General features: G+C 45.0%; 2 protein-coding genes across 5 annotated transcripts in view; both read left to right on the top strand.

Annotated features, from left to right (window-relative positions):
* TH (tyrosine hydroxylase) overlaps nt 1–583 on the top strand; it is a 17523-nt gene extending 16940 nt beyond the window's left edge. For both annotated transcript variants that reach the window (XM_017813802.1, XM_017813793.1), the window contains one exon: nt 24–583. In XM_017813802.1, coding sequence (XP_017669291.1) covers nt 24–143 — 120 coding nt within the window. In that variant the 3' untranslated portion in view covers nt 144–583. The remainder of the gene's footprint in view (nt 1–23) is intronic.
* Nucleotides 584–10938: 10355 nt separating this feature from the next.
* On the top strand, nt 10939–20075 carry INS (insulin). 3 transcript variants are annotated; one of them, XM_017807432.1, is made up of 4 exons: nt 10942–11049; nt 11573–11813; nt 16732–16969; nt 19884–20075. In XM_017807432.1, the coding sequence occupies exons 2-4, from the start codon at nt 11709–11711 to the stop codon at nt 20018–20020; spliced, it is 480 nt and encodes a 159-aa protein (XP_017662921.1). In that variant the 5' UTR covers nt 10942–11049; nt 11573–11708; the 3' UTR covers nt 20021–20075. The 3 variants fall into 3 exon arrangements, with proteins under 3 accessions (XP_017662937.1, XP_017662921.1, XP_017662927.1); XM_017807438.1 differs by having other exon boundaries at nt 10944–11049; nt 11593–11813; XM_017807448.1 differs by lacking the exon at nt 11573–11813 and having other exon boundaries at nt 10939–11049.
* Nucleotides 20076–21343: the final 1268 nt, after the last annotated feature.

Raw genomic sequence — 21343 nt, 5'->3', positions numbered from 1 at the left:
CTGTCTGCACCCTTCCCTTGCAGGACCTATGCAGCGCACATCAAGCGGCCCTTCTCGGTGAAATACGAGCCCTACACCCACAGCATCGAGCTCCTGGACAGCCCTCAGACGATCTGTCACTCCCTGGAGAGCGTAAGGGATGAGCTTCACTCGCTGATTAATGCGCTCAATGTTATCAGTTAATACAAGAACTGAGCTATTTCCGTCCTTTCTTCCCTCTCAGCCCCAAACATGCCCGCTCTGCCTTCACCCAGTTCCCATCTGATAATTCCTGTCTTCTCCAAACATTTGCACTGCTGCCTGTCACCACGCAACCCCAACAGCTTTCCACTTTTGTATGTAGGGCCAGCTTGGAGGAGGGCAGCGGGATGGACCCAAGGCTTGCTGGCTTTTTCGGTAGCTTTTCTGTTGACTGCTAGAAGAATCTTAGCAGAGACAAAAAGCATGGCCAAGCTAAACAGCTGAAGTCAAGAGCTGTGTGTTGGGCTTTTGAGTGCAAGGAAGAGGAAAAAATCTTTATTAAAAAAAAAGAGAAAAAAAGGAGAGAGAGAGATATGTTTTGTTGGTTTATTGATTTTGAGTTTTTTGGGGATTTTTGTTTGGTTGGTTTTGGGTTTCTGTTTTGGTTTTTTGTTTGTTTGTTTCTTTTGTGTTTTTTTTTTTCCAATTTGAGAGAATAAATTAATCTGCTTTCTTTTTATCCCCAAAGCAACTTCATGAATGACCCTCAGTCCCCACTATCTCCTGCCTCTTATAGCCTCATACATTTGTGAAATGCAGAGCTGCTCCAGAATCTGAACCAACTCTGTGAGTTCTGAAATTTCAGCTCCCAGCCTCTCCTCAGCTTCTTGCACAGGGGGATGCTACCTGTATCCCCCCCAGCACAAACACCACTGAGCAATCCCTGGCCACTCCAGAGCAGAGCATGGACACCCCCTTCAGGCTTTCTTTTAGAAGCTCCCACAGCATGCAGTGCTGAAGAGCCCAGCTGCCATTCTTCACAGCAGGTAGTAATCACAGCTATTGATGTTCATTCGTGCTGGTGGCCCTGGGCAACCTCAGCAGCCTCTGAGTTTATTGGTTATTGCAGACTGAGTGGATCCACTGGTGCCCCGAGTTTGCCAGTCCTTGTGAGAATTTCACAAGCTTTCACTTTTCCAGTCTATGACACAGCACAGTCTTTTTCTTAGTTATTCTGATATCACTATCACCTGATGTAGCTCAGGTGTGTGACTAATGCTATTGCTGGCCATTTGTGAGGAAGGTAAACATATGGTTGGGATGCTCAAACCCAGTTTTATCCAGTTTTCACTGTAGATATTAATGGCTTGATCTGACCCAAAGCTCTCAGTTTTTCCTCCCCCTGCTTTTGCCCTTCTTATCTTCTTGCAGGCTGTCTCATAACTTAGCGGTTTGCTCAGAAGTTTGGCCCAAGGTTATGCAGCTGTGCAGTATCAGAGCTGGGCTTGGGATTGTGTGGAGGCAGCTAAACAGCTGTGGGGAACAGTGAAGGGGAGAATTACGCAGGGTGGTTTGTGATCATTTATAACATTCTGTGCAGACTTTTACCATCCTTACCCACGATATATGATTTTTATAATTTCCTCTTTAAAGGACTGCAAGGCTTAGCAGTTAAGTTTTGGCTATTAACATGGCTAACATTGCTCTCCAGTGTTACTTCCACTGTGGCTCAGTCATAGTAGTTTACAATCCATTACACTTTATCCCATTTCAGACCTACACAGAACTCCCAGTTCTTTCAATTATTAACTCCTTAGCTACTGTCAGCATTTAGTCTCCCGTCTGCCTCAATCCCCCCTTTCTGCTTCCTTTCTTATTTGACCCTCACTCCTGAACTCCTCCTAAATTGCTTAAAAGGCCATTACTGAAATCAGCAGCTCAACATCAGGGCTAGTTGCTTTTCCTCAAGTTGTTCCTCCTCCTTGGATTTTCCTGTAAACGAATAAAACTACTGAGTTCATTCAGTTATTGCAATTTTAGAGCACTTTTTCCAAAGCTTCAGCTATGATTTCCCAATCTGGGTGGATCCAGATCATGAGCTGTAACTCTCAAGGCTCCCTTAAGAGCCATAACAATTTTTCATTTCAGTTCTTCAGTTATTACTATTAGATTAAGTAGCTGGACCAAGCTATGCAAGATTAAGGCAGGCTAGGTCATAGGTTAGCTATCTAGCCATGAAAATCTTATTGGCGACTCCAGTAAAACAGACTAAAAAAAAAAAAAAAAAAAATAAAGCTCCAAACAGGCAAGATGTAACAATGAACTCTATAAAGTTAATGCACAGGTTATAGCAATGCCACTTTACTGGTCTGCAGGTCACTGTTTCTCCTCTCCTTTGGTTGTCACCAGCTTCTGGACTGCTGCCCATGAGTGCAGCAAGGATGCTTCAAACCCTGCAGCAATGCCAGGCTCCTGATCAGGACCGAGCAGGGAGTCCCTGCGGAGGCATTCGCTTTCTGGTCTGGCCTCCAGAACCATAAAGGTCTGAAGGTGATCATCTCTAGGTCTCAAAAGCACTTCATGGTCATTATCTGCCTTGTTAAATATCTGAAATTAATGCAATTTGTAAGAAGACCAAAGTTATTAACATGAAGTGAAAAGCCAATTTAGAAATCCTTGTAACTGCAGGAGACCTCAGCTCCTCTGCCTTGCCTTGGAGTTTGCATTGCTGGTCCCTGACTCTGTCAGCTGTTGCTTGTTTGAGGAGCTGTAGTAAAATCTGTTGTCCTACAAAAATAGAAAATAAGCAAAACTTGCAGCATAAACCAGCCCCATTAGTATGCAAGCATATAAACAGATCTGCTGGAGCCAGGTGGGAGGTGAACACCAGGCAGGCTGCACCCCCTTGCTTGTGGGAGATGAAGTTGCACTGATGTGGGCTGTGAGTGCAGGGGCTCAGGCTGCACAGGCGCCAGAGGTTCCTCTTTGGGACATTTTCTGTGTCTGTATTCTTGACAAATTCATGACAGATTCCAGAATTTTTTGGCCCCTTAGGGGGACATCTGAGAAACATGAACCAGTTTGTATTTACTATTGCCCTCATCTATTTAATATCTTAGAGAATTTATCCTATTAGAAACTTAATAGGTCCCCTTTCATTTTGTCTCTAAGGCTTGCTTGTCTTTATCTGGTTTCAAATACAGTACTTGACCCCTTATTTTATAAGCCATATATGAATTGTATCCTTGCTTTCTCATTTTACCCATTTTTCTCATGTTGTTTCTTCTATTCAAGCATTGTTTTCTTCTTTATCCTGCTGTAGTATTTCAGGGTCTTAGACATAGGACCACTACGGGACAGGCTATCCAAACAAAATATGGTAGAGTTATAAACCAGTCCCTAATCTGTCACTGCTCCTTAATGCTACTAATAGAGAGGTTAACTTTTCAGCCCATCATTTTGGATATTGTCCTACAATTTTCTTTAGTATATTTTTAATAGTCTGACTCATTTCTTTCTACCAGTCTGGAGGATTACAGGTGGTAGGGTATATACAGTCCTTGCTTAATCCCCAGGTTACTTATTAAGGCTTGAGTTACTTCACTTGCAACCTCCCTGCTCCCACCCCGCTGTTTATCTCATCCTGTTTTAGCTGCTGTCCCATTCTACAAACAATTTTCCGCCACAATATTGTTACAGTTCCAGTAGTTGTATTTCTTTTTAGGTGAAGAGCCTCAATCTATCCAGGAACGATACTAATTGTGACAAAGAGATGCTGATGCTCTAGTTTGTGACAGTTTATCTGGGTGATCCCTTTGCAGTATTTGTCACAGTCCTTGGTTTAGGCAATGCAGTAGTGCTGGCAGCTTTCTTTTAGTAATCCACTTTTGCATCATGCACACCTTATACAATTTTTATTTATGTCCTCTGTTTCTTGCTTCATTTGGGGGCAAATATAAATTCTTTGCACTCTTTTCAGAATACCTTGCACTCCTTAATGTAACTCACTATGTCAGTCTCAGATAGTTTGCTCTCATTCAGCTGGCCACAGTATCCATCCCATCTTCCTTTTTTTAGCTGATACTTTGTTGGGGCTGCAGAAAACAAAATCCATTTCTCAGTATTGCTTTTAGTCTTCCCATTACTTTAACATCCTTTACATATATTTGATTTCCAGTCTCCATCTAAGCTTTTAAAATAAACCTCCTCTTTTCTTCATAGGTGTCCCATTATGTGCTTGCCATTGCCGTTCTCCCTATCATGCACTCATTATTTTGTTCTATTATCAGCATAGTAGCTATCTGTAGAGAGATAGTGTGTAGAAAGGTTTGTCTTCTACTGATAGCCTGTAAACTCCTTGGCATGATCCTTTCTCTAGTTTCCACACTACCTGTTCCCTTATTCCACTGATAGCACTATCTTGGATTATTCTTCCACTTTGTTCAAATGAAGCTCTCCCATGAGTGTGCAATACCTTTGGTTTATTTGTGGTTTCCTTTAAAAGGGTATCCACACTGATAGCCATTTATTCTCTTCATGCTTAAAGCAGAGTAGGAGTAGACTGGGGTACAACTTCACTACTGAGCAGGAAAGCCTCAAACACCATCATAGTCCAGAGTGCCTCTAACCAGGTTTTCTCATGGCCAGGGAAAGTTTGGTCCAGCCAATGGAGAGGAGAAGACTCATACACTACTGGAATCCATTTTCCTTCACTATTTCTCTGTAACAGCACTGCTTAGACAGTATCAGCTCATGTTAAAATTCTTATTATGAATAATTTTCCTTTGACTGGGAATTTTAGTGCAGAAGCTTTTCAAGCATCTTCTTTCATGCCAGATAAAGCACTGTCTAGATCTTTGCTCCAGCTCCATTCTTGATTCTTTTTCTGTCATTTCCCTAATGCTCTGTTGCTACTAGCAAAGATGGATATGCTGCCATAAGATACTAGCACAGTTATAGATATGCTGCCATAAGAAATTAAATCCTCCCAGCACTCTTCAGAGTTGGGATTGATTAGTGGGAATCTTTATATCACAGAAAGCTTAACCTTTCTAGCATTTATCCATCTTCTTGTTTCACCAGTTCCAGTAGCCAAGCATTTAACTTGGGTTTGTGCCATATTCAAATTGACTTTAAATCCTATTTGGTCTATTAATTTTAAAACTCAGCTACTTCTCTCTTGTACCTCTTCTTCTGTAGCTGCAGTTCCCCAAGTGTCATCACATAAGGTAATTTCTTTTCTTTGTCCCCTGCATACATCAGTCAAACACTTACTAACACAAGCATGTGCAGCAGGGCAGGTGCTCGGCCCTGTGGGATGCAAGTAAAAGTGTATTGTTTGTCTCTTAATGTGAAAGCAACTCCGTAAATTGCTTCTTCCCCTGCATTTTGCCATATGGGAGCATAGTGTGAATCATGGAGGTGCGTTTGTGCCACTAGCTCTCCTAATTCATCTGCTGTCCAAGGAGCCTGACTCAGCCTCAGGACTGCCAGGGACAATGGAGATACCTGTGCTCCACTGGGAGTGGGTGGTTGGTACACAGTATCAGGCCCTGCTGACATTCAAGCAGCTCCCTATCAGTTTACTAAAGAGTCTCCATCTTCTTCAAGCTTATGGACCGGTAGTAATGCTGCCAATTGTGTCCTTGTCTTACCATTCTGCTGGGGAATTTGATTAAATGCCCATCATGGCAAAATTAAATGCCTGACATACAATGGATAAAAGCTAGTGGAGCACACGGTCTAATCAATTTACCACTTAATCCCCTCGTAATTCCAAATATGAAGCAGTTTCTCTACTGTTGTGCTTTCTTTCAGTGGCTTCAGCTTACCTACCTTAGGGTCACTTTTTTTTCATTTTAGCAGCTACAGCAGTTTAATCTGCTGTACACATCTACCCCAGGACAGCACTTGTAGTCTTTGTGGGATATGTGCTATCCTCAACTTTTCTTTCTTTTCCCGTTAGCCAATATCATCCCTGAAATCATATTCCTGTGATGACTCCTGATCCAGTTCTCTCCACCACTTTCTGCTACTCCAGTAGTTATTTTTAGTTTTTGCATCCCAATCTGCTCTTGCAAGTGCCTAATTTTAGCTTTGCGTTTTACTATGATCAGGTCCCTTTTGAGCTCTCCCTTGCTCCAGGGCAAATTGCTGCACTATATATGTTAATATCTCTCTTTACTTCTGTAGTTTTTCTTTCTCTTTTTCTAAATTCCTCTGATTCTTTAACTGCCATTGCACATCCTTATTGCCTTTTTGGGCCACTAGATGGTATTCCTTTTCTAAAGACAAACTTACTTAAAGTCACTTGATAGACTCTTTTAAAACACAAATGTTGCCTTGGTACAGATTATTGCTGCTTCCCATAGCAGTCCCACTATTAGAGGCGGTGCATCCCTGAGTGTCTTTTCATCCACTCTCCCATATCAGGGAACATTTGGTCTCTATCACCCATCAGCTTCCTGTGGGCTGGAGAGGCGCCCACAGCCCTTGCTGTAATCTCTGATATTGTTGGGATTTCCTGTAACCCTCCAGTATTCCTGTTTTCAGGCTTTTTCCTGAGTTGTCTTGGATTTTTCCCATGCTTTCAATTTTGTCTTAAGGTATCCCTTAAGTATTGTGCACAAGGCTGGTTAGATTTGTAGACTTGCCTTGAACGAAATCATAGAATCATAGAATGGTTTGAGTTGGAAAGGACTCTAAATATCATTTTAGTTCCAACCCCTCTGCCATGGGCAGGGACAGTTTTCACTAGATCAGGTTGCTCTGAGCTCCATCCAGCCTTTAGATTGCTCAGAGAAAAAGACTTTGAGGATCTACCCAGTCACACCCTCCACCAAAAGATGTTATGAATTCCCTTTTCCTGACAGTGGAGCAGATTTGTAGGACTATGTGGCTGCTTAGAGTTAAGCACAAGCTCAAGTCCTTTGGTGGGTCATTGAAACCTTCCTGCCATTTCCCCAGAACTCACCAAACACGACTTCAAGCTCTATAAAAAGTGTCTGGGCAAAGCCAGTGTGATGGGTCAGCCCGAGTTGAACGCTCCCATAAATGACGCACGGGCTGGCGAGGGAGGAAGAAAGGAAAGAAGCCTTCCTCAGAGCCAGGCCCCACCGTACTCTCTGGTGTGTGCGTGTCGCAGTGCCTCGCTGAGCGGTCTCGCTGTTGTTGCTGCTGCTGCTGTGGGTGGATATCTGTCTGTCTCTCTGTGTAAAGAAATATGAAACAGAATTATTTTTCTTTTTGGAATTGTGCTGCTGCTGACATGATATTGAGAATAAAGAAATATATTTCTGGCCTAGCATCCTGAGTTTGGCTCTTTCATCCTTCTTCTGTCCAGATTCAAGTCAGCTGCCTTGCCTACAGGCAGTGTGCAAAATCAAACTTGGGGAATGTTATGGTGGAAGACCTTCAACTTGCACTCAGGCAAAATGTTTACTTGGAGGTGGAAAACGCTCCCATCTTTGCAGACGAGATGATCTAAGCCTTTCTTTGGCAGGATATTACCAATTGCACAATTATGCATGAAACAGTAGTTGGGATGTCTCTTTTAAACAGTAAAACTCCAGGGGACTCGCCTTCACTACATGCATTCTCTCCCAGCATTTCTCACTATTCCTGTTCAGTTCCAGTGGTGCCAGCCAAGTAGGGGTGCCGGTGTATTCCTTGTGTGCTACTCCAGAGTTATGTTTAAGGAAACTAATTCCAGTCACTACTGCAAGCTTCGTTTTTACATGGAAGCCCTATTCTTCCTCTGCTTAAAATTCTTTCCAGAATCATGGACAGAGGTGGATTAATATATTGCCAGCACACATCTGGACCATGCACCCAGGCACCCCAGCATACTCTGAGAGGGAGTTGCCTAATTTAGGACTTGTAAGGATACCCTGTATCTTCACAGTGCTCATTAAAATGTTACAGCTGTAATGAATTCAACTTCATGACATGCTTCGGAGGTAGAAGAGTGCTCTTGTCCCTGTAAAAAGCTGACAGATAAAAGGAGGTAGAGAACCAGAGACTCAGACCAGGCACAGAGCCGGAAAAGTAATTACATGCCTAAACAGCTTTGGGAAGATCTGGGGCTTGAACCTCTGTCAGCCCCCTCAGGACCAAATCTTTCTTCTTGTGCTGTGGTGGTACGGATCAGAAGAACTCAATTATTTACAAATCCTGTAGCTGCAGGTATGCACACACACACGCACCGCCTCCCCAGAGAGGGGAATTGATTCGGATAAGGCTGCGTCTGACCTGAGCTGTCATTCGTACTGCTAATCCGGCTCAAATCAGGCTTGTTTTTTTCCCCAGGGACCAGAAAGGGTACTGCACTTTCCACTGCAAGGAGTTTGTTTTCAGTTTTCCAACACTTGTTCATTACAATGTTTGCAAAAATGCTAGGTTTTCTAGGGGGAAAGATGATCTTTGACATTTTTCTGGCACAGCTGAAAGCAGAAAGTGTCTGAAATGCCTTGAAAACTGATCAGGAAGTTTGTTTGGGGTTTGGTTTTTTTTTTTGGTGGTGATTTTTGTTTTGTTTTGTTCTAGTTTTGTTGTTGTTTTTAACTGAATAGAGATGTTTGCAAAGATTAGGTAAGGGATTAAAAATCCTATGTGTCTCCACCCCAGAGGTACTACTGTAGCCTTGCAGTACTCTCATTGCGCAGCTGATAGGGTTGGTGGTGGCAGGTTAATAAAATAAGAACTTGGAGATTAGATGTTTTTGAGTCTAACAAGTGCTGTGCTCCAAATGAATGAGGGATTCTTTGTGTCTCTCTTAACCAGTTCATTCTGAACATCTTGTATAAGGTGTGTATCACTCAGGAGCAGCTGTAGCACATGCACTTATTGCCTTATGCACAGCAAACCTCCCAAACCCATGCTCATCCCAAGAGGGATGGGACCCTCCAAGATTCCTTGTGCATCCCCTCCAGAGGGGGAGATGCTCTACTCCAGAGCTGCAGAGGGTTTGGGTCTCAATCTAAATTTCCGCAAATCCACAAAACTCTCCAGCTCCAACCAGCCGCTGTCATGTGTTTCTGTGAACATTTGATGTTCAGAGATTTCGCTTGAGATGAAGCAACTGCTTTTCAAACTCATAATACATAGATTTGAATTAGACCTGAACTACAACAATGCAAGACTGGACAAGATAAGTGATGAACTCCAGTGCCTGATGGGTGCAAGGCCCATCTTGGAGGGATAATGATGCAAAACCCATTTTTTTTACTCCTGACATTAGTTCTACTTGATCTCTTTGTGATTATTTTCTCTGGGCACAGCAGGGTGAATTGATCTACAAAATATTTTTAGGGATGGTGGAGGATTAAGTGTCTTGCACAGATACTTCAATGCAACAATTGTTACCCAGGACTACCAGAGAAAAACAGGGTGGGGTAAGGGAGTTGTTCATTTTCCTTCCACTAAGGTCAGCCTTAAATAACTCTCCCACCTCCCTCAGAGGCTGAGACAAGATAATAAGGACAAAAATGTCAAGTAAAGCACGGGGCCCCTCTATTTACAGCAAAGGCCAAATCGCTAACCAACAGATCGGAGCTTGCTTTCTAAACACCGATAAGCGGCAACTTTGAATTAACAGCTCCGGTTCCTCTGCTGCTGTAAATCAGCCTGACCCCGACTGCCCGCAGCACCCCAGTGCCTCCCCCCAGCCAGGGGCTCCCCCAGCAGCAGGGGGGGGCTGCAGAGGTGGGCTTAACCCTCCCGGGCCCCGGAGATTGCTGTGCCTGGCTCCAAACAGCCCCCCTCCTTCCCCTCCCCAGCCCCCTATCACTAACAAGCCTTATCAGTAGGATTTACACCTCCTTGTCTAGGAACCCGGAGGAAAGCCTATGGACTAGTTGCCGATGTGCATCCAAATCCTTAAAGTAGCTTTAAGTGCTCAAAACAATCCACTTACCCAGAGATAATTAATTATATCAGACCTGGGAGTCCCCATACGCCTTGGCAGGGCAGACCAGATCACTCTACAGTGGGGCCTGACCAACCACAAGCACGAAAGGGGGCAGCCCTTCTTCAGGTGCTTGGCACCTCATGGCCTCAGCAAAGAATCCCAGAAGTGAGGAATGACCAGTGTAGCTGAATATAATGCCAGGAAGATGGATGTCTGGGAGCAACCAATAGTGAGCTGGGTTTTATTCACTGCCAGATGCCATGCTAGGAAAGGTCCTTTGGCACAGAGCTGTGCTGGTTGGTGAAACACCAACTCCCACATGGATGACACTGTGAGAGTGAGGGAAAAGGAGGAAAAAACCCACATTTCTTGTCTCACGTCCCAGTCCAGCTGGAGGAACCTAAAGTGTTAAAGGTAAAGGAACAAGCAGCACCTCCAGATGTCCTGGAGAAAAGTGGGGCTTCAAGGCAGCAGTATCAGGGCAGCCCTAACCAAAATCTCCAAGAGCACCCTAATAGCAGAACAGGGTTTTTAAAAGTACAGTTTCTTCTAGAAAATGGGGTCTCAAAGCTTCACATTTAAACTCAGCAGAAAGTGTGGTGCGAGAATGACTACGTCACTCCTCAATGTCCTCCTACAGTATCACTTGCAGACCCCAATTTTATCATTGGGGAAACTGTGGCATATGTCCAGCTGCAGAGATGAGCAGTGGAAAAAAACACAGAAGTATGTGACACAATAATTTATTTTCAATCCATGAGACCACTTTACGGCAGGGACACATACAGTCTGAGCCAGCCATTCCTTCATTTTTTTTGCCTTTCTCTCCTTGTCTGCTTGCCACCTCAGCTGCTCACAGCACTCAGTTATAGCACCCATCACTTCCTGCTATGCCTGCTCGTCTCTGGTGGCCTGCCCGTGCTTTCCAGCATTGTGACCAAGGACCAGGTCATCCTTTCCTCTCTTCTACCAAAGGCTTTCCAGGGCCAAGGTGTACCTGTGATGTCACCTCCATTGGAGCCATGGCAGTGACACCATGAGATTTTAGAGCCTACAATTGTGGACACTGGAGAAAATTCCCTGATGGACTCAACAGCCCCTTTCATGGTTGTTTCTTGAGAACTGGGTCAAGATCCTCTCTGGTTGTGCCCATGGACTTGATGACACAAAGGACAGACATGGTATCAGTGCTGAAAATGTGTATTTTTAGATCGGTGCTGATCAGGCTACTTTTCCAGTGCTTCTCCACTCTGTAGAAGTTATTTGTTACTTTTGTTGCTCAGTACTTGTCCTCTAGCAGGGTGTCATCACCTCTTCTAATGTTTCTCCATCTATGCCAAGTATTACTTTTGGGCCATTAATAGCCACAGTTTTCATCTTCTCATCATTGATAAACAAACAAATTTGTTCTGCTGCGTCTGCTAATAGCTGTGTCTAGGAACTATTAAGAGCTCTTAGGTGCTATTTCCTTCTTTACCTTCTCAGAAAATATGTGTCCGGTAATATTTTCGTGGGGTTAAAAGGAGCTTAGCTGTTTTTTCCATCTCTATTTATAACCTTGCATATGCATGTCCAAGGAAAGATTTCGGGAGCTTTACTTTAGAGTTCATTAAATTTGGTCTAGTTTGCTTGGGTATTTGTGTAGAGGTTCGAGCCTGCAGAGGCCAGGAGGCTTCAGCAAGGTGCAGCCAAACTCATTTGCAGGTTCTGTGGTGTCTGGTGAGCTGGGATTGCCAAAGATCATCATTTCCCTGCCAAGAGGCTTGATGTGCCAAAGGGTAGCCAGAGAGTTTGAGTCACAGCAGGCTGCAGCACACCTGGTAATCTCCCTTGTTCTCTGATGAGAGCTACGGGCTCTTTGGAATTGCTCCCTGAAGCATCTTCTACCACTGAGCTGTATCTCCAGAGGTGGGACTGTACTCACAATCCTCTCTGCACTTCACAGGTAATCCAAAGGTGATGGAAACTGATGGGTCAGACCTGGTTGGTTACACTGGGCTTTAGGATATACCCTTTGTATTATGAATCCATTCTTTTTGCTCTAAGCAGCAGGATAATGTCCCTAGTCTGGAAGAGCCTGGACAATTGTGAAATCCAGTCTGGCAGGAGCATCTCCCTTGACCCTGGTGGCTGGTGGGGCAATGGGGACATCTCACATTCCCTGCACCCAGGCATCCACCCAGATTAGTTTATAGAAGCAGCAGAGATTACTTGTATCCCAGTGAGCATCCCCCTTGTCTGCTTGCACAATGCCCTGTTTGAAGCAAGGGCATCTCTCATTGTGTGACTCCAGATAAGCCAAACCTCACCCTTTGCTATAGCAGCTTCCTCTCCCCCTGAGGCCATGTTGGCTGCCTCCACTGCCACATAACTTTGCAGATATCTCAGGATTTGGTTGCAAGTATTCCCAGGATTAATGCAGGATTTGGTTGCAAGTATTCCCAGTATTAATCACCCTCTTTGGCGCCACGTTCACCTTCCTACCCTTCATCTCGCACCAGTGCCACTGATGGGGTGGCTGCACTCTGCTGCTGCACATGTGCTTGGACACACCGATGGGAGCAGAGCATCTGGAAACCACCTCTCCCCACCATGTCACCAGCTGTGGCTGCATCCTGCGTAGGGAGGGGAACAAAGCCTGGAGGGCACAACTGCTGGTCCCTTTTCCCTGTGCTGAGTGAAAGGCTGCAGCTAAAATGGCCCACGTATTTGGATGCATTGTCCCAGCTACTCACCCCCACTGGCTACCAGTGGCCATACTGAGACACCTAGCCCAGGGGCTGGTATCCCCCAAAAGCTGCTCTTGGGAATGCAGATCCCTCAGGGTGACTTGGGGCCGTGCTTTGGCAGGCTGATGGCACAGCACAGCTGTGAATTGGGGCTGTTTGCTTCACAACCCACTGAATTCACCGTTCAGGGAAGAGAAACCACGCAGTTATTGCTGTGTGGCTCTCTGCTAATCTTTTGGGCCAACACATACACAGGCATGGGAAGAACAGTCCTGGTGGTGGCTGCCAAGCACCAGAGCAGCAATGCGGATGTGGGTGGCATTTTGGGGTCCCTGGGTGCTCTCCGAGAACTTCCTTGCCTCTTGACCTTTGCTGTCACTAACACTTTCACAAACTTTTAATAGTTAACTATTTCTCCCGTAACAGGCTTGTTATTTTTTCAGGACAGGGTTTGAAAATGTGAGACATCTACAGTAGTAAAGATTTTATTGTGCTCTCAACAGACTGTAAAACTTGATTCCATGACACTGGGGATTGCCTAAATCTTGTTCCCACTGATGCAACTGCTTGGGGTCGGGGGTATGTGGGGGAAGGAGGTGGCTTCAAGTCACGTCTGGAGGTGGTTTAGCATGAAGGGCAGGAGCAACCCACTCCCACCCAGATGTTCCCACCCTTCAGCCAAATGAGCCCGATGTGGACCTGAGAATCTGGGGAGGTCGCAGGAGGCATGCATAGCTGAAACAATGGGTGAGTGCTTGGCTCATCATTGCCTAATCACGTGAAAATCATGGGGAAGCCCAGCCTGGAAAGAGTAAACTGAGATTTTTCAGGAGAAAAAGCTTTTCCATCTAGAAATGGGCTCCCCTCTTGGCCCCCTCTCTCACTTCACTGCTGACATGGGAGCTTTCTCTCTAAGACAAAACTTTCCACAGTTTATATCCATTTTATATCCATTTATATCACTGCTAGCATTTTTCTTATTCCAAAGGACCATTTATGGTAAGAAAATACATTTTCCAATAAATAATCAAAGTGATCGTATTTTGGAAGAGGAAAAAAATCAAAGTAGGAAACTTTTGCAAAAAAAATTTGGCCTGTGCTGAGGATTGAGCCAGCATGATATCTTTTTCCGCTGCAATAAATCTTCTGGCTTATTTCTGTACCCAAACTACAAGGAGACAAGAGGAATTCCTCAACGCTCGGGTACAGTCAGCCCTTCCCCTGCTGCGGCACGCTGCAGAAATGCCACAAGCTTTTTGAAGCTAACTCCAGGATTTGGTTAGCCAAGAGTAAGAGAAGTAACAGACTGATAGCCTGGCACTTACAAAACAAAATAAAACAGCTTTTTTTGCTACATCAGTAGTGTAAGCCTCAGGGAAAGGGAAGAGTCCAGCAGGGAAGTTGCCTAGAAGGGAGACAATAGTGAATAGAGGAGCCTCCTTACAAAGTCCCTCTGTCAATAAAATGCGCTTTCAAGTGACCTCAGGTAACATTCAAAAGCGCAAGAAGGAAAACCCTAAATGGCAAATCTCAGAATGTGATTAACCTGGGGAACACCCTGCTCTGGAGCCTTTCCAAAGCAATCACTGGACTGAGGTCCATTGGGCCTCACACCGTGTGATGACTGCAGGAAAATGATCGCCAAGGGGATCTGTAGGGCAGTTCTTCAAGTTGTTCTCTTCTCGTGTGAGATGCCAGCTGCAGAGTCCCTCCTCTGGAGAAAGCATGAGTCACACAAGACTTCTGCTCCTGGCTTTGACAGCCTACTTCAAGTGGGGTAAAATGCCAGGTTTTATCCTTTGTAACTGCTAATTCCCCACCTTTTCCCAGTAAAAAGAAGGTCCAAGTGAATTCTCTGAACTTATATCTTGCTGAAACCTGAACCCCTCTTCCTGGATATAACTCTAGGTCATTCAAGTACATCCAATATCTTTTTTGAGGGGAAGAGAGATAGTGTTACACATTGTGCAGAAGTGCTATTAACTGTAGTTGAGCATCACAACTTGGATTTATTAGCAGGAGGCTGAAAGACCTACATGGCAGGGGATGTAACTGATAACCTTGTCTTGCATCCATTTGAGCAAATGGGTCCCCTCCCTGAGCGCTCATCAGAGATTTAGTGCCTCTCATGAGCCTTTTTGCAATCACAGTCATTTAGCAAACATATGATACTTCACACTCAAAGGGGCATATGGGACTTCCTACCTCCTAGATGTTGATGGATGGAATTGCTTTGGCTACTCAAGAAATCAAAGCTCTGATCCGAGTTTTGAGGCACTGTGCTGATTTCAGTGAACTTCCTTCTGATTTATGCTGTGTATGAAGAATCAGGCTTATTCTAAGTTAAACAAGCAACAGAGTTCAAACAAATGAAAATGTCTCCTATTCAGTTGTGCTGAGCATCTGTCTCAAAATTTGGAGCAATGGGAAGTTTGAGGATGATCTCATCCCCAGCATTTAAATTGGGCCTTCTCAGGAAGAAAGAAAAAAAAAAAGAAAGCAAAAGAAAGCATCCTTTAAGCAGAAAGAGGTACAAGCCTGGTATTGTGGCAGAAAAATTGAGCACAGAGGTACCCAAAAATTGGATAATGTTGTGAAAAAGAGAGCTAGATCTGTTGCCAAAATCAGATCCATAAAAGCCAGTGGGCCACTCCTGGACCACCATCTCCTATTAAAAGCAAATTTACCAGCCAGAATGGACTAATTAGATATTTTCTGTTTTTCACTGGGCTTTACCAGAAATATTTCTTGGTAGTAAAGACACCATTTTGGGCACAGCCCCAGAGAGAAGAGCTAAGATGCTGAGAACTCTCACCTGCAAATGGCAGAGACTGAGTCTTTGCTCTGCTTAATCCGAAACAGAAATTTGAAGGGGCAGGTGAAGGAGGGGACCTCCCTTTCAGCAGGAGAAGGTGGAAAGGCTCACTTTTTTTCCACATATACAATTTCAAATGCTCAAACTCTGGCCCTGAGCTGAGACAAAATGATGATCTAAGGTCTCCTGTAAAATGCAAATGTCATTTCTCCCCCTGCCCAAGCTGTGGACACGTGTTTTTCGCTGTGGACCGCATGTCCAATGAGTGGGGACACCGATAGCCTCAGCTCAATAATGTGTTTTCCTTCTTTTAACACCTGACAGTAGCATGATTTCACCAATAACTTGGTCCCATTGCTGCATACTTTCCAAGGTAATATAAATCAAACAGATTAACATGTTTGCTTTTAATTTTAAATTTTAGAAACAGATGTTGAGCCACCTCAATGCCAACAGTGTCTATTGCCAGCATTAGTGTCATCAGTAATCATTGCAGCTGTAATAGCATCATTATCTCCTGCTAAAAGGGTCACTGATGGCTCAAGACAGAGCTTCAGGGAAGAGAAAACAGGTTGGACTAAATGAGATGGAAACTGCAAACTCTTGCTTCTGTCCTAACATGCATAAAGACCTGTGGATGTTACGCAGAGGGAAATTAATTTGCACAAGTAGCAAAAATTTTGTCTAGAGTGTCATCAAGGAGGTGGGGCTCATAGCTCTTGTGTCACTTGGGCTAACGTAAAGAGTATAAATACGGGAACAAGAGAATGGGGATATTACTACCAACCATCATCTCTCAGAGCAAACGTCTCTCCACCTCTTGCTGCCACCTCTTTGGGTAAGTCAGATTGCCTCCCTTTTAGCTTCCATCTGTTTAGCAGAGCTGTTTTCTTAAGTTGATGTAACTGGCTCCTTGACCCAAGAAAACGAGGTCTCCTCAGGCCTTTGAGCACGTTGTGCTGGTTTGGGGCCATCACGAATTACAGACCCTTCTGATTTGGCAGAGAGGGTTTTTCCTCTGAAAGTGTCTGCTGATCTTCCCTCTCCCAGGTATGTATGCTACAGGGCTTGGTGGGATGGTTCTTCAGCCTAATTTGGCCTTTTGAGACAAAACGGCAGGGAGATGAAGAGTGATGTGAACATGTGAATGGAGATGTATTTATGGTTATAACCATTAGTTATTTACTGTGACTTGCAAAGCCTGATGCAGAAAACTCTCCTTCCCTCTCAAGCTAGTGCATCTCTAGAAGGTACATCTCCTGCTTTGGTCTCATTTCCATGCCAAAGGATCTTGATTACAACCTAATTTTTCCTCCTAGACCTCCCTGTGTCTCCTCTGGCTCTTAACCTTAGGCCTCACCCTGCTCACCATGGCTCTCTGGATCCGATCGCTGCCTCTTCTGGCCCTTCTCGCTCTTTCCGGACCTGGGACCAGCCACGGGGCTGCCAACCAGCACCTCTGTGGCTCCCACTTGGTGGAGGCTCTCTACCTGGTGTGTGGAGAGCGGGGTTTCTTCTACTACCCTAAAGCCCGACGGGATGTTGAGCAGCCTCTGGGTAAGTCAGGCTGACTGTGAAAGCAATCTATGCTAAGTGATGTGAAATGCAACAACTGCCTGTCTTTGACAGTGACACCAGGAATGTCCTTGATGGGGAATGCCAGGAATACCTTTAGCATACCAGCAGCATCACATTGCCAGTGAAAAGCTCTTCAAGCTAAAAAGGCAGATGAGAGGGCAGGCAGGGAAAGAGGATTTATGAGACAAAAGGAATTGTGCCTGATAGCTCAAACTCATCTATTTCTTTGTGCAGCCATTACACTGGCCTGGGCGTATTCATAAAATATAAAGGTGGAAGGAACTCAAGAAGCCTCCATCTGCCCCAAGACAGGATCAGTTGTCCCCATTCTATTCCTTACCCATGCTTGCCTAGTATGTTCATAAAAACCTCCAGAGAGAAAGCTTCTGCCATCTGAAACTGCCTGTTCCCTAGCTTAACTGACCTTCTTGAGTGTTTCTTCCCAATATCTAACCTGAACATCCCATGCTATAAATTATTTCCTGTCTTCTCAGTAGTGGACATGGGGAAGTGTCTACTCCTTTCTTCTTTATGACTGCTTTTCAAAATATTTAAATACTGTTCTCATGTCTAGTTTTAACCTGTCCTCAGCTACACAACCCTACTACCTTCTTAGGTCATATTTCCTAGATCTCTAACCGTGCAAGTTGTTCTGCATTTGTCCACATCTTTACTGACTGGTGGGGCCTGGAGAAGAACATTGGATCCCAGCTGAGGTTTCGACAGTGCCACGTAGAGTGATTAGACTGAAAGAACAATATTTCAAGTTTCACACCTTGTTCCTGTCTACACAGGCACTTTGCCTTTTTCAAAGTAGCGCTGCATTTTCCATTGATAGTGACTGCTGTCTCCCTGGGATATCTTGGCCCTCCCTTGGGTGGCTTAGCAGTCCTTGAAGGTTTGCTACCGCAGTCAAACCCCTGTCCTGAATGTGCAACACAGTCTCACTGCCTACCTTTAGTGTCTTTCCTGTTGCTTACTGAAGTCATTTTTCCGTATTTCTATAATTTCAAATGTAAACTTGAGTACTAATCTTGCCCTTCAAGAGGCATTTTATCATGTCTTTTATTTCATGGTGGCAAAATGCTGGTGGAGCTGCTTTAGTTCCCCCTCCTTAGGATTCCTGAGCCATTAATGAGTGCAAGAACCAGGAGTCAGGAGAAGACAGCCCTGCCAACACCCCCAGCAGTGCTGGGTCACTGCCCCTGGTCGAGCACTTGGTGTCTGTATGGCATTGCAGGTGGGATGAGGCAGTCCAGAGATCTGCCCTTCAGCATGGTGTTTGTATCTAGATCGGGCCAGGACCTGTAATGGTCCAGCTGTAATGCAAAGGTCATCTCTCCTGGACATGGGTACCTGTGGCTCCTCAGCTCTGGCTCCTCTATAAACCCAGCAAGCACAATCTTTATTCTGGCTTCCAAGCTACTAATGAAGACTGTGAATAGATGCAGAAGAGACCCCTGCCAAACACATCCATTTCACCCCTCTCATTTCAAGATGGACCACTACTTAACCTCCCCTCACTACAATACCTCTGTCCCATCATTTCTCTTCCCATCACATACTGTTTTCATTGGTGTCCAATTCCTTCTTCTGTGTATGTAACCATCCTGTGAAATAGTCTTAGAGGTATTTGTAAGGTGAAACCAGGTAATGTCATAGCAGAGGGTTTGCCATGATTTGTTTAGAATGCCCAGCTGTGATGTTATTTGCTCTGTTCTCTGATATTTATTTCTGAAGACCACCACAAAGGGGTCGGAAATTTCGTTGACCAAATTCCCTAAATACTGTACAGAGAATTTGATCAGGCTAAACAGATTGCAAGTATTTGAGGACTTTCTACCTCTTTTTCCAGGACTTTTGCCTGAGCCACCACCTCTTTGTCACACAAACTGGTTGTGTTTACAATCTACTCACAGCTGGCTTGAAGGATGAAGACAAGTAAATTACAAAACATTGACTAGCTATTTCCTCTTCTGCTTAATGTTGGACCAAATCTTCTCTAAATTCCCCTCCTAGCACACTAGCATAATGATTTCATGTTACTCTTGTGCCTTGTTCATTGCATCACGCTTTGGGGGCTTGGGGATTTTGCATCCTGTGCTGTACTTTCATATTGCCCTAGAAACCACATCTCATTCTCGCTTTCCAGGCATTTTCTCTTTGTTGTTAGGGGCTCTTTTCTTCCTGCAGAAAAAAATCACTGATTTATTTGCCATTTTTCATATTTTCATTGTGCAACTAAAACCTGAACAGATCTGTGCACACGTTTTCAAGTTCTCTCCAGTAAATAAGACATTCTGTTGAGTTTTATCTGTGTCCAAATACCCTAATTTATCATTGCTTCTAAAACTTGCCCCCAGCTGTGAACAGGGACACACACAAATGCTTTTGCCATTGGCTTGGGGCTATATCCAGGCAGCCGACTGGAGCAGGCTGTTCAGGAACAACTGGGAAATTCACCCAGGTTCAGGACTGGACTGTCCCAGCAATTCTATGGACAATCCCAAGGGGGGCTGCAGTCCCAAACAACTCATCCCTGTAGAGCAGATCATCCCATTTTATCATCTTATTTACTAGCTGCTCACCCCAGGGAGGATGCAGACTTTCTCTTCTTCTCCAAACACCTTCCTCAATAAAGCCCTTGTGTTCCTTTGTCCTTCACTCTGCTGATATCCATTCATCTTGGCACATTCTGAACACCATAGGATTATTTTGGAAGTGGAAACAGGGACCTGAAGATGCTCCAAGCATCATCAACCTGGGGAAACCTTTGCAATGTCCTTCCTTAAGCTTAACAATCTGGTGTCTGCTAAGGGGGGGTCTGCAGGGCTCAGCAGTGCGGCCTGATGCTGTGTGATGTCCCGCAGCTTCTCTTTTTCTTCCCTGGCAGTGAGCGGTCCCTTGCATGGTGAGGTGGGAGAGCTGCCCTTCCAGCAGGAGGAGTTTGAGAAAGTGAAGAGAGGGATTGTTGAGCAATGCTGCCACAACACATGCTCCCTCTACCAACTGGAAAACTACTGCAACTAGCGGCGAGGCTGGCGGTGGGGAGCTCGCAGGCCACAGGTAGAAACACGCACTTATGCTACTGCACCTTCAAAGCAATTGAATAAATGTTGTGATCTATTGGAAGGACTGTGCTGGTTCATGTGTCCATGTCATGGGGAGGGGGCCACTGGCGTCTCCTTTAGGGCGTCAGTGTCCGTGCTTGGGTAAGGCAGTTTTATAAGATCCTGGAGCCAGGCATCACTTCACGCTATCCCTCTGCCATACAACCCTGAGATTAGCTCTGGGGGTTAGAGCATGGTGCAAATAACATCATGGTCGTGGGTTAGATTCCTGTATAGGCCATTCACTTAAGAGTTGAACTTGACGATCCTTGTGAGACCATTCCAACTCAGAATATTCTGTGTTTGTGTGAAATGAACTCCATGGGAATGAGGGAGGAGGGATATTACGCAGCATCGGAGTAGGTGCACCAAGCATCTGGTACCCCCAGTGCTTGGGACAAGGAGGAGAAGGCAGAGAGGTTTGAACAAGACTTCCCTCTCTAGGGAAACATTACAGGGGAATATCTGGGACAATGCCATACTGATCATCTTCCTGCAGTTCACAGCGCAAGTACAGCCAGGCAGCTGGGAGACTGAACTTCCTCAGCTACATAATGGAAACAGTACAGATTAAGCAAAGAATTAATCACCTATTAACTGTACTTAGAAAAACCATGGATGACCACCATGGCCAATTCAGAAAATCTATCCAGTTCCCCATTCTGCTTGTGGAAGGCCCAGGCAGAGTCCCAGCTGTGCGATGTGCTTATCATTCATAAATATATGACAAGCCATGTACTGAAAGCGGATTCAATCCAAAAGGAATTTTGAGTGAAGTTTTGAGTCTGTTGGCCACATATTGGGCAGTATTCCTGTTCCTGTTGCTGCAAATCTTTTTCAAGTATCTGGCCCCACAATCACCACTTTCTGGGAGGAAAAGCTGCCACAGCAATGCCAGCTAGCTGGAGTGGCACAGAGTGTAGGGAAGGAGTGTGTTCCCTCTGCCGAGGGACTCCCATGCCAGTCTAGTGAAAGACATGCAGGAGGTCCCTGTGGGATGGGCTCAGCCTGGCAGAGGTGACAGCAGCGGCCAGGGCTGCACTTTGCTGGTAGCAGATTTTGAAAGCTTGTCTGAGAGGAGGCTGTGGTTTTAACAGCCTCTTTTCCCAAACCAGTTCTGACTGCCTCTGGTGGAACTACACAGATGGAAGCTGCCATCTCATCCCTGCCAGGATGCATTACTCCTGCTCCTATCATGAGCACAAAACTGGCCCAGCCACTACAAACTGATAGGCTGGAAGAG

Source organism: Lepidothrix coronata, unplaced genomic scaffold (assembly GCF_001604755.1).
Source record: "Lepidothrix coronata isolate B3197 unplaced genomic scaffold, Lepidothrix_coronata-1.0 Scaffold1, whole genome shotgun sequence".
Classification (NCBI taxonomy): Eukaryota; Metazoa; Chordata; class Aves; order Passeriformes; family Pipridae; genus Lepidothrix; species Lepidothrix coronata.
This window is presented reverse-complemented; position numbering and strand designations above follow the sequence as displayed.